The sequence below is a fragment of the Chelonoidis abingdonii genome, chromosome 1, assembly GCF_003597395.2.
Source record: "Chelonoidis abingdonii isolate Lonesome George chromosome 1, CheloAbing_2.0, whole genome shotgun sequence".
NCBI lineage: Eukaryota > Metazoa > Chordata > Testudines > Testudinidae > Chelonoidis > Chelonoidis abingdonii.
In genome coordinates this window covers 210,504,881-210,518,726 of record NC_133769.1, presented here as the reverse complement: position 1 = coordinate 210,518,726, position 13,846 = coordinate 210,504,881, and the positions used below count along the sequence as shown (strand labels likewise).

Genomic DNA, 13,846 nt, shown 5'->3' with positions numbered 1-13,846 from the left:
ATCGGACAAAACTGAATAGGTCCAACAGAGCTCGGAGAAGTCTGCAGTAAGAGGGGGAGCATTCATGCACTGATACAAATGCTAGGCTATAGCCTACTGTCAGAAAGTTGAGTGTAAAGAGAATAATAAAATGACATGAGTTCTCTGACCATACAGGAGGAAACAGCAGAGACTGTGTATAACAGAACAAGAGTGAAATCAGACCTGGCCAAAATTTAAGTAAATGATCTTTACAATTGTCCCTGCAATGGACGAAGCGTGTTTTACAGGGCAATGCCCGCTGACAAGCTATAAAAGCAGCACCAGTAATAAAACAATATAAAGATTAATATAGAGAAGGAGAACTCAACAATTACTCAGGGCTTGACTGCCAGTAGGTTGCATCTGTGTAACTTAAGGTGTGATTTTAAACTGATTTAAACTGGGCAAAAGAGTTGGTGAACATAGATCCTTCAGATAGGTTTATTTTGGTTCAGTTTTAGTTGGCAAGGGACTAATTTAAGCTAATCAGCCAATTTTAAATGAAAAAAAGTGTCTACAGATGGGTTTGTGTCAGTTTAACTAAACTGCTGTAAAAACAGGTTTTAAGTTAAACCTGTGACACTTTCTGATGCAGACAATAGCTGAGTGCTGATTGGCTACAGGATTGTCCTAAATAGACAAACATGAGCCAGTGGAGATTGACAGAGACCAGTAAATAAGGATGAGTCCGTTGGGATAACTCCTGAGTGTCATGAACCAAGGAGTGAAATGCAATTTATAGTTTGATGGACAGTGTGAAACCTTAGGATAACTAGCCCTGTACATTTTGCTCATCCTGTCACAGGCACATGAACACATTGCAACACCGGTATGACATATTGACAACTGCCAAAGAGCCCAAAGCTGCATTTCACTTGCATATAGATGTGTAGATGTGTAAACCCCCTACAGTCCTAATATTTACTTGTTCTTGTAGCTCTGTGCGGCATTGCAAGACCTCATTGTCCACAGCTAGCATTTGGGAAAATACATTGGACCCTCCATACTGTGTACACCACAAAGAATCACAAATTCTTCTTCGAGTGATTGCTCATATCCATTCCAGTTAGGTGTATGCGCGCCGCGTGCACAGCCATCGGAGAAACTTTTACCCTAGCAACACTCAGCGGGTCGGCTGGGCGCCCCCTGGAGTGGCGCCACCATGGCGCCGCATAAATACCCCAGCCGACCCCGGCCACCCTTCAGTTCCTTCTTACCGCCGTGTCGGTCGTTGGAACAGTGGAGTGCAGTTTACCTGACCTCCGCATTTTCCCTAGCTAATCGCTCGTTTTTTGTTCTTTGTTACTTAATCGTTCTTGTTTTTACATAGTTAATTAGTTTATTGTCAGTTAAAGTTATAGTTGTTAGTGTATTTGTTAGTAATAGTTTTCGCGGGTCTGGGGCTCTTCCCCTACCCCGTGCCCGGTACCGTAGCCATGCCTGGCTCGCCGGGCTTTAAGCAGTGTTCGGCCTGCAATAGGCCAATGCCAACAGGAGATCCCCACGACTCCTGTCTTAAGTGCCTTGGGGATCGCACTTATCTTCTAAGTGCCCCATTTGCAAGGCATTTAAGCCGCGCACACGAAGAAGGAGCGGGACGCTAGACTCCAGCAGCTCCTTATGGAAGTGGCATTAGCACCCTCGCCGGCACCGAGTACTAGCCAGCAAGTGAGTGACGCTGCCCCCTCGGCACCGAGCACGGTCAGCACCGCGAAGGCTCCTCGGCACCGGGCGCAGTCGACGCCGAAGGAAGCCCCACGCCGCTCCCTCTCTCCAGGTCGAAGTCGGCTAAGCCTCGACCGGCTCCTCTACGCCCGCACCGCAGGCAGATACTGCAACCAAGGCAGACTGCCCTGGCACCGGCCCCAGTTGCGGCGCCGCCTAAACGGCCCCGTTGACTCCAGCCCACGAGGGCCATCGAGTCCGATGCCTGGAAGCTCCCCGGCACCGGCCGTGGTCGAGCTAACCTTGCCTTCGACGCCGGAGACTTTTTCAGCGGCAAGAGACCTCATTGCCCTGACGGACCCGCACCGCCCGTGCCCTCGGCACCGCCGGTCCGTGCGACTCTCTCCAGAGGCAAGCCGCTCTTACCACAGCCGCCCTCTGTCACCGCTCTGGATGGCCACCGCTCGAGGGTCCCGCTCCCGTTGCCTCTCCACATCTCGGCGTTGCTCCCGCTCGCGCCACAGCTCGGCTTCGCGGCACCGCTCACCTCGGCACCGCTCACCGTCGCGGCACCGCTCACCACGACGCCGGTCCATCTCTCGCTCCCCGTCCTGCTATTCGCGGGCACCGGTCGAGCTCCCGCACTGCTACATGGACCTGTCATTCACAGGAGCCGCGATCTGGCCATAAGGGCTCGAGGTCCTGGTCGACCTCCCGGCACAGAGCTGGTCGCAGGTCCGGTCGGGCTAGCGGTACCGATACCCGTTACGGCACCGGTCCCCAAGACCCAGAGCTGCTCGATCTATTGGCACTTCGGTGCCCACGTTTGCGGCTCCTCTGTGGCCGGCCGGTCAGGAGTCGGCCTCCTCGCAGGCCGGTAGTTACTATAGCCGGGACCGAGATACTGACATGGCCGCGGGACTGTTTCAAGATGCACGTCCCCCGGATGCAGGACAAGCAGCAATGGCCCTTCTGGACACCCTGGGCATACCATCAAGCCCAGGTGCTCCCCTGGTCCCGGCCCCTACACTTGTTTCGGAACGCAGGGCGCTGGAAGCCACCATATCCGCCCTCCTCCGCAGAGTCAGAAGGACCATGTCATCCATCCTCCAGACTCCCGGAGCATCTCGAGCAGGAACGGCCACAGGACCACAGTGCCATTCAGGACCCACTCGTTCCCGGGATATCCTCCTCCTCTTCCCGATGAGGCCGTGGCAGGTCCTCTTCTTCGGGGCCGCCGCCAATAGATCTGAGAGCCCACCAGGACCTTCTTCGCTGGGTAGCTCTCAACATAAACCTCCCGGTAGAGGAAGTGCCGGAGGTGGACGACCCGGTGGTCAGCATCCTGGCCGCTGACACCCCGACGCGTGTGGCCCTACCATTTATCAGGACCATCCAGGCTGCTACTGATACCCTGTGGCAGACTCCAGCCTCGATTCCGCCAACGGCTAAAGGGGTGGAGAGGAGGTACATGGTACCCTCCCGGGGTACGAACACTTGTACGCGTCCACCCTCCTCCCTCCTCTTTAGTCGTACAATCTGTCAATTGACAGGGAGCGCCACGGCCAACAGGCGCCTGCTCCAAAATCCAAAGAGGCTAGACGGATGGACCTGCTAGGCCGTAAGGTGTACTCGGCAGGTGCCTTGCAGCTCCGAGTGGCCAACCAGCAGGCTCTGTTGAACCGCTACAACTTTAACACCTGGACGGAGGTTGGGCCGCTTTACTGAGTTGCTGCCCCTGGACTCGCGCCAGGAGTTCGCAGCTTTTGTGGAGGAAGGCGAAAGGTTGGCAGGACCTCCCTCCAAGCTTCCCTTGATGCGGCCGATTCGGCTGCCCGGACTGTAGCCTCAGGTATCACAATGAGGCAAATCTCCTGGCTCCAGGCCTCCAACCTGCCACCGGCACTGCAGTACACCCTACAAGACTTACCCTTTGAGGGCCGGGGTTTGTTCTCGGACAAAACAGACCCTCGGCTGCAAAGCCTAAAAGACAACAGGGTGATCATGAGGTCCCTCGGGATGCACACGCCCATGACCCAACGTAGGCCCTTTAGGCCCCAACCCCCGCCGCACGTACTTTCCGCCTCGAAACTGGCAGGACTTCAACAGAGGCGAGGCCAGGCGTGGGCGAAGGGCGCCAGTCTGGCCCCCACGCGGGGCAGTCTCAAGGTCCCTCTAAGGCCCCACCCTGGGCCCAAGGGCAATTTTTGAAGGTACGCCCGGGACGGCCTACCAGACTCAGTTCAGGATCCTTCTCCCCCATTTCCAACCGCCTCTCCTACTTCCTTCCGGCGTGGTCACATCTTACTTCCGACCAGTGGGTGCTACGCACGGTGAAGCAAGGATACCACCTCCAGTTTGCTTCATCCCCGCCTTCCCACCCCCTTCCCGGTCCTTTTCAGGGATCCCTCTCACGAGCAAATCCTCTGGCACGAGGTGCAATCTCTCCTCACTGCAGGAGACATAGAGGAAGTTCCGCTACCCGAGAGGGGGAAGGGATTTTACTCCTGCTATTTCCTCATCCCCAAGTCCAAGGGAGGTCTCCGACCTATTCTCGACTTGCGGGGACTCAACAAGTGGCTACGCAAGTTGAAGTTCCGCATGGTCTCCCTGGGAACTATTATTCCCGTCCTTGGATCCTGGAGACTGGTACGCCGCCCTTCGACATGAAGGACGCGTACTTCCACATAGCGATCTTCCCCCGCACAGGAAGTACCTTCGGTTCACAATCAACCAACACCACTTTCAATTCGCTGTCCTCCCCTTTGGCTTGTCTACGGCCCCAAGGGTTTTTACAAAATGCATGGCAGTCGTCGCCACCCACCTTCGCAGGCAACAGATACATGTCTACCCGTATCTGGACGACTGGCTCATCAAAGGCGCCTCGCAAGCCCAAGTCCGTCATCACGTTTCCGTGATCATGGACCTCTTCGGCCGCTTGGGCCTCCTCCTCAATGCGGAGAAGTCCACTCTCATTCCAACACACATGAGACTGGACTTCATAGGAGCGACCCTGGACTCCTCCTCGCCAGAGCCCCACTTACCGCAAAGCCCGCTTCCTGGCGGGCACTTCACTCATACGGCGCTTGCAAGCCGCTTATCTAACCTCAGCTCGCACCTGCCTCGCTCTTCTGGACATATGGCTGCATGCATACACTCTATGTACCACCAAGTACGCCAGGCCCGCATGCGCCCTTTCAGACGTGGCTCCACTCGGTCTTTGCCCGCCCACGTAAGGAACTCTAATGGACGTGCTGCTCACGATCCCTCCAGGTCCTACGCTCCCTCGACTGGTGGTTGGACCCGTCTCTGGTTTGTGCGGGGATACCATTTCATCCACAGCAAATCAGTCACTAATCCTTACGACGGAACGCGTCATCCCTCGGCTGGGGAGCCCATCTGGTCGCATTGCAGACCCAGGGCCGTTGGTCAGCCGTACGATGAGCTCAACCTCCATATCAACGTCCGAGAGCTGCTAAGAGCTGTTCGTCTGGCCTGCCAGACATTCAACAGCACCTTCGTGGCCGTTGTGTCTCCGTCTTTACGGACAACACAATGGCCATGTACATACAACATCAACAAGCAGGGAGGGACCCGCTCGTCTCCCCTGTGTCTGGAGGCTATTCAACTGTGGGGACTTCTGCATAGCCCTCCAGGTGGACTGTGGTGGTATCCTTCCTCCCAGCCGAGTCCGGAACACCCTGGCGGATCGGATCGGCTGAGGCAGGTCCTTCCTCTGCCACGAGTGGTCGATACCGGCCGGATGTACATCATTTACTCCGTCTTCCCAGAGGTGGGGGTTTCCCCTCGGATAGACCTCTTCGCCTCCCACTCGAACAGGAATGTGCCCAGGAGTTCTGCTCATTCCAGGGCCTTCTCCCCTCGGATCGCTGACGGACGCACCGTTCCTCCTCTCTCTGGCACACCCGCTGCTTTATGCCTTCCCTCCGTTTCCCTTGGTGCACAGGGGGTCAGTCCTGCTCTCAGGCCCTCGCAGGGACAGCAAGCGCCATCTTTATCTTGATCATGCTGCCTGCGTGGCCCAGGCAACCCTGGATACACCCACGCTCCGTGATCTGTCAGGTAGCCGCTCCGATTCCCCTCCCCTGTGTCCAGACCTGATCACACAGGACCCCCCCACGGATCCCCACCGGGAGACTTCGTCACCCAGACCTGCGATCCCTCCACCTCACGGCGTGGCTCCTGCATGGCTGAACGCTGACGAATTGCGCTGTTCCAATTCGGTGTTTCGTCTTGCAGCACATCCTCCTTCGTAGCAGGAATGCCAATTCCACCAGCGCGCCGGACATAGATGGATGTGGCCAATATGGAACGCGGCGCTTCACGGCCTGGTGCGCAGTCGGGCCACGATGCTTTCCTCCTTCCTTACAGGCGTCATCCCCCGACAATCCTTGACTACCTGCTGGCACCATTAAGCAGGAGGGCCTGGTCGAACATTCCTCCCTTAAGGTGACCTGGCAGCGATATCCCACCTTGACCATCCAGGAGAGGGAGGTTACTCGCAGTGTAGCCTTTCTCACCCAGTAGTCTCTCGCTTCATCATGAAGGCCCTGGAGCGTACTTATTGCCCTCCCCAACCGTTCCACGTCGCCATCCCTCATCGGACTCCCCGGGACCCTACTACCTCATGGTCCTCAACCTGAAACTTGTATTCCGCTGGACAGCATTATGTTCGCAGCCCCAGCCCTGCCTTGGAGCCTACTTTGTGGCCGCTTGCGACTTGTTCGCTTCTGCTACCTTCGTGGAAGACGGTGTGTCGTCTCGGTCGCCGCTTTCTTGATCACGGATACTCACGCTCGGCACGACGCAGGGTCTCGGAAGATTCAGAGCCCTCACTGTGGACCTCCGTACGGCTGTCTTCCCCGAAGTTGAAGACATGGGTAGCAGCCTGCTCAATTACATGTGATCCTCATCCTCGGGCATTCTCTGCTCACCTAGGTGAGTGAGTGTTCTGCCCTTCCGGAATACTAGCAGGAACATCTTTCTCCCCGGTTTTCTTCCGAAGCCTCAAGTGCTTCTCAGGGGGGGACGCGCAGCTGGCCAGCTACACACCATTGGATGATGTGCGCAGAGCGCTGCTGAGCGTGCTCTAGATTGTAGGCTTTCGTGTTTTCTTGTGGAGCGGACAACACCAAGCCCATCGCGGAAAGTCTGTGCCGCGATCGTCTTGTGGCCCATTGCGGAATAGTGGCGGATGAAGAACGTCTACACAGTCTCTCTCCAGGTAGAGGATTCACTGCTTGGGTTCACGGCCTGTATTTCGCGCGTGCTACGACGCTAGCTCATGTTCCCCTCGGACCCTTACAGCGCATTCCACCGGCGAGAAGGCGCAGGTCTTCTCAGGCGGACCTTTTGGCTTCCTGGTGCGCACGTGCCCGTCAGAGATAGAGTTTTGCCGTGTGCTGCGACCTGTGGATCGCTGGTCCATTTAGCGCAGGGGTCATTGACTTGATCACCTTCACACTGGTGCAGTTGGTACAGCGGTCTCGGAGACGATGCGGCCTTTGATTAGTGGCCGGTACTCCAGGCTGCCGGCGTCTTGCTCCGGACCCCTCCGCCTAGGTAAGAGACTTGTTGAAAATCAACCTAAACTGCGAATGGATATGAGCAAATTCCATCTCGGAAGTGGATTAAAACAGTTACTCACCATTGTATGATGATTGCCTTGATTGTTCTTCGACGTAGTAGATGTGAAATTGACTTCATTGATCACATTCACATCCACCCTCCTAGTACCCCACTGTCGGAAAGTAAGCCGGCAAGAAGGTAGTACTGAAGAGGTGGCAGGGTCGGGCTGGGACAGAGTATTTGATGTGGCGCCTCCCTATTGTTTGGTGGGGCGCCGAGGTCCAGGGCGGCGTCTCCAGTTGCGACCGTCCGCGCCCCATGCTGTGAGTGTTAACTAGTTTGATAGGCTAAGAAGTTTTCTCCGTTACTGGCCTGGGGCGCCATGGTGGCGCCACTCCAGGGGGCGCCCAGCCGACCCGCTGAGTGTTACTAGGGTAAAAGTTTCTCCGACGGCTGTGCACGCGGCGCGCACACACCTAACTGGAATGGATATGAGCAACACATCTCGAAGAACAACAGTTACAAAGGTGAGTAACCTTGTTATCTCCATTCACGTATGTTATTAATCTGATAACGAGAAATGACCAGTAATGATTACTACTCATCCTGTATATACTGCTTCCCTTCTTTCATTCCACCAGTAACGTTTATTCTGGCAGAGTAATAATCATGAACACAATTATTGCTCTGCTGCAGCAGAAATTTAATCTCTCTGAAATATGAAGAGCAGAGGAAAAACGAGACATTCCCATTCCAGTAAGGAAGCCTTCACAGGAAGTCTCTCTAGAAATTATGTCCTGTGCTGCCCTGATCAGCCATTGAGCTATTCAACTTTAACAATGCTGACAATATGTAAGACTGCCCCGGAAACCTTAAGAGATTGCATATCTGACACAGCCAGTGTCTCCAGTGCCCAGGCAGCTAATCTAGCAGCAGACAGATCTTGGTTAAGGAAGCAGGGGGAAAGGATGTTCCCCCTCAGCAGCCTCGATGCAGCGGCTCTGAATGGCAGGAGACCAAAAGGTGCAGGACTAGTTACATAAGCAGCAACAGCAACCCTAAATGCAATCAAATATGAGGCCTTATCTAAGGATCAGAAATCTTAAAGTCAGCTGCTAAAAACAATAGACCTACTGTAACTGGTTTAGGGAGGGGGGAGCATTCAAAGTTAGACTAAGAATGTGAGACCATAATGAAGCCCACATTAAAATTACCCACCAGGAGGAGCCAATTAATGAATAGTTTTACTTCATAGATGCTGTACAGCCAGGGGCGGCTCTAGGCATTTTGCCGCCCCAAGCAGGGCAGGCAGGCTGCCTTTGGAAGCCTGCCTGCGGGAGGTCCCCGGTCTCGTGGATTCAGCGGCTTGCCTACAGGAGTCCCCGGTCCTGTGGATTCGGCGGCATGCCTGTGGGAGGTCTGCCAAAGCCGCGGGACCAGAGGACCCTCCGCAGGCATACCGCCAAAGGCAGCCTGCCTGCCGCCTTTGCGGCGACAGGCAGAGCGCTTCCCTGTGGCTTGCCGCCCCAAGCACGTGCTTGGCATGATGGTGCCTGGAGCCACCACTGTGTACAGCAAAGCCCCTCTGACTTGGAGCGTATTGTGAGCCTTTTGCTCAGCACAGAGTTCTGAAATGCCACATGGCAATAAATGTTTGTCAGGATGTGGAAAGGGAGAAAGTGCTTTAAAATTGATTTTTAATTATAATGGTTTTTTAATTGTAATGGGCATTTTCAATTGTTAATGGATATTTTAGAGCAGGAGGCTGCTGGCGGTGGTGGTCACTGCTAAAAACTGATCTAATTTTCGATGTTGTCATTCATTATAAAGGGCCAAAGTAAGTAGGGCCGGTGCTTCCATTTAGGTGGCCTAGGCAATCGCCTAGGGCGCCAGGATTATCGGTGGGCGGCATTTTGCCGGAGGGGGCGGCAGGTGGCTCTGGTGGAGCTGCCGCAGTTGTGCCTGCAGAGGGTCCGCTGGTCCGCGGCTCCGGTGGAGCTGCCACAGTCGCGCCTGCGGACGGTTGGCTGCTTGCACGGCTCTGGTGGACTGCCCACAGGCATGATTGTGGCAGCTCCACCCGAGCCGCGGACCAACGGACCCTCCGCAGGCACGACTGCGGCAGCTCCACCAGAGCCGCGGCACCAGCACGCGGGGCGGTGAAATTGCCATGCTCCTAGGGCGCTAAAACCTCTAGCGCCGGTCCTGAAAGTAAGAGGCTGTAAAACAATTATCAGCCCTGCATTAACAATCAGAAATTTAACTTTACTAAATAAATTGTAATATTTGTGTTTTAACCATTGAAGTGGTTTTTTTTAATCCAGTATTTGATTTTCTTGGAGGAGATGAGAGGTCCTTAGCTTCCCTACTAAGGGATCCTCTAATTCAATTGTTCCCAAACTTATTCTGCCGCTTGTGTAGGGAAAGCCCCTGGTGGGCCAGGCCAGTTTGTGTACCCGCCGCTTCTGCAAGTTTGGATGATCACAGCTCCCACTGGCAGTTTGCTGCTCCAGGCCAATGGCAGCTGCTGGAAGCAGCGTGGGCCAAGTGGCCGCCGCTTCCAGCAACTCTCATTGGCCTGGAGCAGCAAACCGTGGCCAGTCGGACCTGTGATTGTCCAAACTTGCGGACGCAGTGGATACACAATCCTGCCCAGCCCACCAGAGGCTTGTCCTGTCCCCACCCCCAAGCCTGAATCACCCGCCGGAGCCCTCACCCTCCACATCCCAACCCTCTGCGCCAACCCTGAGCCCCCTCCCACACTCTGAACCCCTCAGCCCCACCCTGGCCACACATCACCTCTACGTTGATGCACATAACAAAATTAATTCCACACATGCATGGGAAAAATTAGCAGGAACATTGAATTGAAGACTACTCCTAAAGCTCATCCATCTAGAGAAGAAATATAGTTTTATTGTTGAGGTGCTGGAGTAGTATTCAGTTCCCTGTTCTGCCACAGACTTCCTATGTGACCATGGGCAAGTCACTTAGCCTCTGTTCCTCAGCTCTCTGTTTATATAATGGGGATAATAATACTTCCTTTCTTCCACCCTGTCTGGCTTGTCAGGGCAAAGAGCCATTCTTCCCATATGTGTGTACAGTGCCTCGCACAATGGGGCTCTGAGCTTAGTTGGGACCTAGTGTAAGGCAAATGAGAAATAATAATGAAAGCTATCGACAGTGCCAAATGGGGCAGTCGCTACCCAGATATAAATGTTGATGCTTTTCAGCTCAGTAGACGCTGCCTTCACCATGGTATAGAAAAGCAAATGAAAAAAGGGATGGGCAAATTTGTCCTGCCTAATTTCAATCCCACTCAGATGTGGTGAAGTCAAGTTAGGTGGTGAACACAAGGGTTTTAGAGCTGGTGCTCTGAAGTCAGATTGCTACTGCTTAGAGCAGCAGCTGTAAGCTACAGATGGAGGGCACCAGTGCTCCTAGTCTTCCCCACTTCCCCAGGAGTAGATTGGAGAGGAGAGAGAATATCCGCAGCCTCATCTCCTTGGCCCCAGTGCAGAAAGCTGGGAGAACTCTGCGAAGATCCCAAGTTCAAGGAACGGGGCAAAGAGGACACACTTTTCTGGAGAGCCAACTCCCCCCATCCCCGGGATAAGAATAGGAAAGAGGGCAGTACAGTGCCTAGGTATGGAGAAGAGATATGACCCCTGTCCATGGGATTCAATCAACCTCTAAGCAAAATGGAGGAGAAGGAAGAAGGAGGCTCCATTGGCTTGAGAGAACCCATTTCCAGGAAGCAGGGTAAAGAAGGAAGGGGAGAAAGAGGGAAGAACTCGCTCTCCCAGGGAAATGGGAAACGATAACCCCACCTGGGCAGCTCATTTTCCAGGGTGACAGAAAAAGACAAACCCTGGAACGCCACTAAATGTGGACACAAATTCCGGTGGGCCCTGGGAAGGCATTGGCTAAGGGTGAGATTTTGCTCAGGACCAGGCCCCTTAAAGGCCTGTGTGCTCTCATTCATTCTCCAGCTGTGCTCCCTGGCCAGAAGATTCCTGGTGAGCTGAAGGACGATGATCTCCTTGAATAAGGAAGGAAGGGGTTGAACAGGCCTACTTCTTGCTCCTGAAAGACTTCTGGAAAAGGGAACGGGTTAAAGGCCACTTGTTCCTCTCCCACAGGACTTGTAAAGGTATGTTGGAGAGTGGGGGGAGAGTGATGCAGGGTCTGGAATTGTGTAAGATGACCAAACGTCTCTGAAAATGGGTTGTCTCATTTATTTTGTAACTCCTACTGACTGGGACCTGAGGGAACTAGCTGAGTCTATGACATTGACAATGGACTGGCTGGAAATAGGTGCATCTCCAGGATCTCCCTCTAGCAGGCCCATCTGGGTTGTCATCTGTCCAGATTTTCCCAGGATCATCATTTTTTTTTTGGTAATGTATTTTACTGAGAAATCTGGCAGGGTGTTCAGCATGCACTGTTGGGTGTCCTGTTTTGTGGGCTCAGGATCATCCCAGATATCCCCCCTTTTGTTTTGTACCTCAGAGGTGGCAACCCTACCCATCACCCTCTCACACTCCACGCCCTGTGGGACCTCTCATTAAGTCTTCTCCCCTCCCCCTTCACAAGACCTTGGATCAGCACTCCTTTACCACAGACTCCTTTGAGTCTGGGTGCATAACAGTTTTCAAGCACATAAAAAGTTGTTACAAGGAGGAGGGATGAAAATTGTTCTCCTTAACCTCTGAGGATAGGAGAAGAAGCAATGGGCTTAAATTGCAGCAAGGGCGGTTTAGGCTGGACATTAGGAAAATCTTCCTAACTGTCAGGGTGGTAAAGCACTGGAATAAATTACCTAGGAATGTTGTGGAATCTCTATTGTCGAAGGTATTTAAGAGCAGGTTAGACAAACACCTGTCAGGGATGGTTTAGATAATACTTAGTGCTGCTATGAGTGTAGGAGACTGGACTAGAAGACTTCTCAAGGTCCCTTCCAGTCCTACAATTCTCTCTCTCCTTTTCCCTATACCTCCAGGCTGTTACCAAGTCTTGCCTCTTCTTCTGCCACAAAAAATCTGATGCAAAGGTCTTCCTCCGCTGTTGATCAGACCTATTGCAATGAAAATTTTGTTCTGTGGTCTTAGGTTTTATAGATTTATTTTTATAACTAAATCTGGGGCCAAATTTTACTGGTTGTCTGTGTGACGGGGTCCTGAAGTGGAAACCTGAGCCAGCCCTCTGTCATGCCAATGCCAATTAAGGGAGGTAGATTGGAGCTGCCTAGAGAAACCTGTGCCTGACTGGGAAAGGAGAAACAGCTGCCAGCCTGATTATCCCAGGGCTGCATAAAAGCCTCAGGGGAAGGAAGTCAAGGGGATAGACAGAAAGGGGGGAGCCAGGGAGTAGATGGAGAGTGTCTTTCTTGGCTGTAGCAGCTGGAAAGTCCTTCAGATGGTAACTCCCTTGCTGTATATGGTGAGATTACATACTGTAAATAAACTACATTGGTGATTGCTTCCTTCCCCCACTGCCTCTTGCCTGTCAGGGATGCCTAAGACCGTGTGGCCAGGAGGAGCCAAGCCCTTCATGTACCAAAGCCCTGCACGGGGCTGGTATGGGGGAGCCTCTCTGCCCCTCAGCTAAGCTCTGGAGTAGGGGGAAGCAATTTCCAGACTGTTCACAAACTGACCCTGCAGGCTCCACAGCAGCCCCTGGGGAAGGGGTTTAGCACCTCACCCCTGGCCCTGGGTCCTGCCCCCAGCAAGCCCGGGTCTGCTCTCTCTCCCCCGCTGAGCCACCTCTCTGGCTGGGTTCCCTGGAGCCCCTGCAGTCGGGTTCCCTGGTGCACAATGCATCCTTGGGGCTTAACCCCTTCCTGCCCATGTTATAGCCGGAGGTGGCTCGATCATGTTGGTGACCAGCAGCAGAGGCATGGGGCAGGTCATCCTTTCCCCACCTCCTCCCATTGCTGCTAGAAGCAACTCCTTTCCCTCCTACACAATGTTGAAAGGCTGCTGTTGGTCATATTCTGATGCGAACCCTGGTAGAAATCTGGGGGAGGGGGCATGAGACCCTACCTGTTGCCTGGGGAAGCTGTGGTGGCAGGTACTAGGAGAGGCAGGTCCATCCCGGGGACCCAGCCAGGCAAGGAGGATGGAGAGAAATGGATAGGGAGGGTTGGGTCAGTTGGTCACCCCCGCATGTGAGAGAGGGGTATGGGAGACTGAGTAAGTGTGTGTGGGTGGGGGGGAAGGGGTGTGTCACCCTTCCCTGTGTGAATGCTAAAGCCTTAAAAATAAGAAGGTAAATAAAAAGAATTCAGCTACGCAGTATTTTTAACAGGGATTCAGTTAGTTTGATAGTAGTTTAAACGTTTGTACTGTATAGTTCTGCTTGAGTGCCGTTGAACTTGCTTGAATATGAGTAATTTTACCAGGTGTCCTGTATTCAGCATAAGGAAATATGGTCACCCTAGATACGGATAAATAGAAATCAACAATTATATAAAATAGGATTTTTTAAAGTCCACAAAATTTGGAAGGGATATAAACCATCTTTCCCTAGAACATATAAGCCACCCCAGACCTGGGGAGCAGGGTTTGGA

At 53.4% G+C, this 13,846-nt stretch overlaps 1 protein-coding gene across 2 annotated transcripts in view; it reads left to right on the top strand.

Moving 5' to 3' along the window:
- The window catches only part of HSF2BP (heat shock transcription factor 2 binding protein), a 119,550-nt gene that overhangs the window by 86,979 nt on the left and 18,725 nt on the right, over positions 1–13,846 (top strand). The window contains exon 8 of one of the 2 annotated variants that reach the window (XM_032790175.1): positions 11,268–11,348. The exons of the other annotated variant lie outside the window; for it this stretch is intronic. Within the exon in view, the coding sequence (XP_032646066.1) occupies positions 11,268–11,326 (59 nt within the window). The 3' untranslated portion in view covers positions 11,327–11,348. Of the gene's footprint in view, positions 1–11,267; positions 11,349–13,846 lie in introns of those variants that run through there. 2 annotated transcript variants of the gene reach the window in all.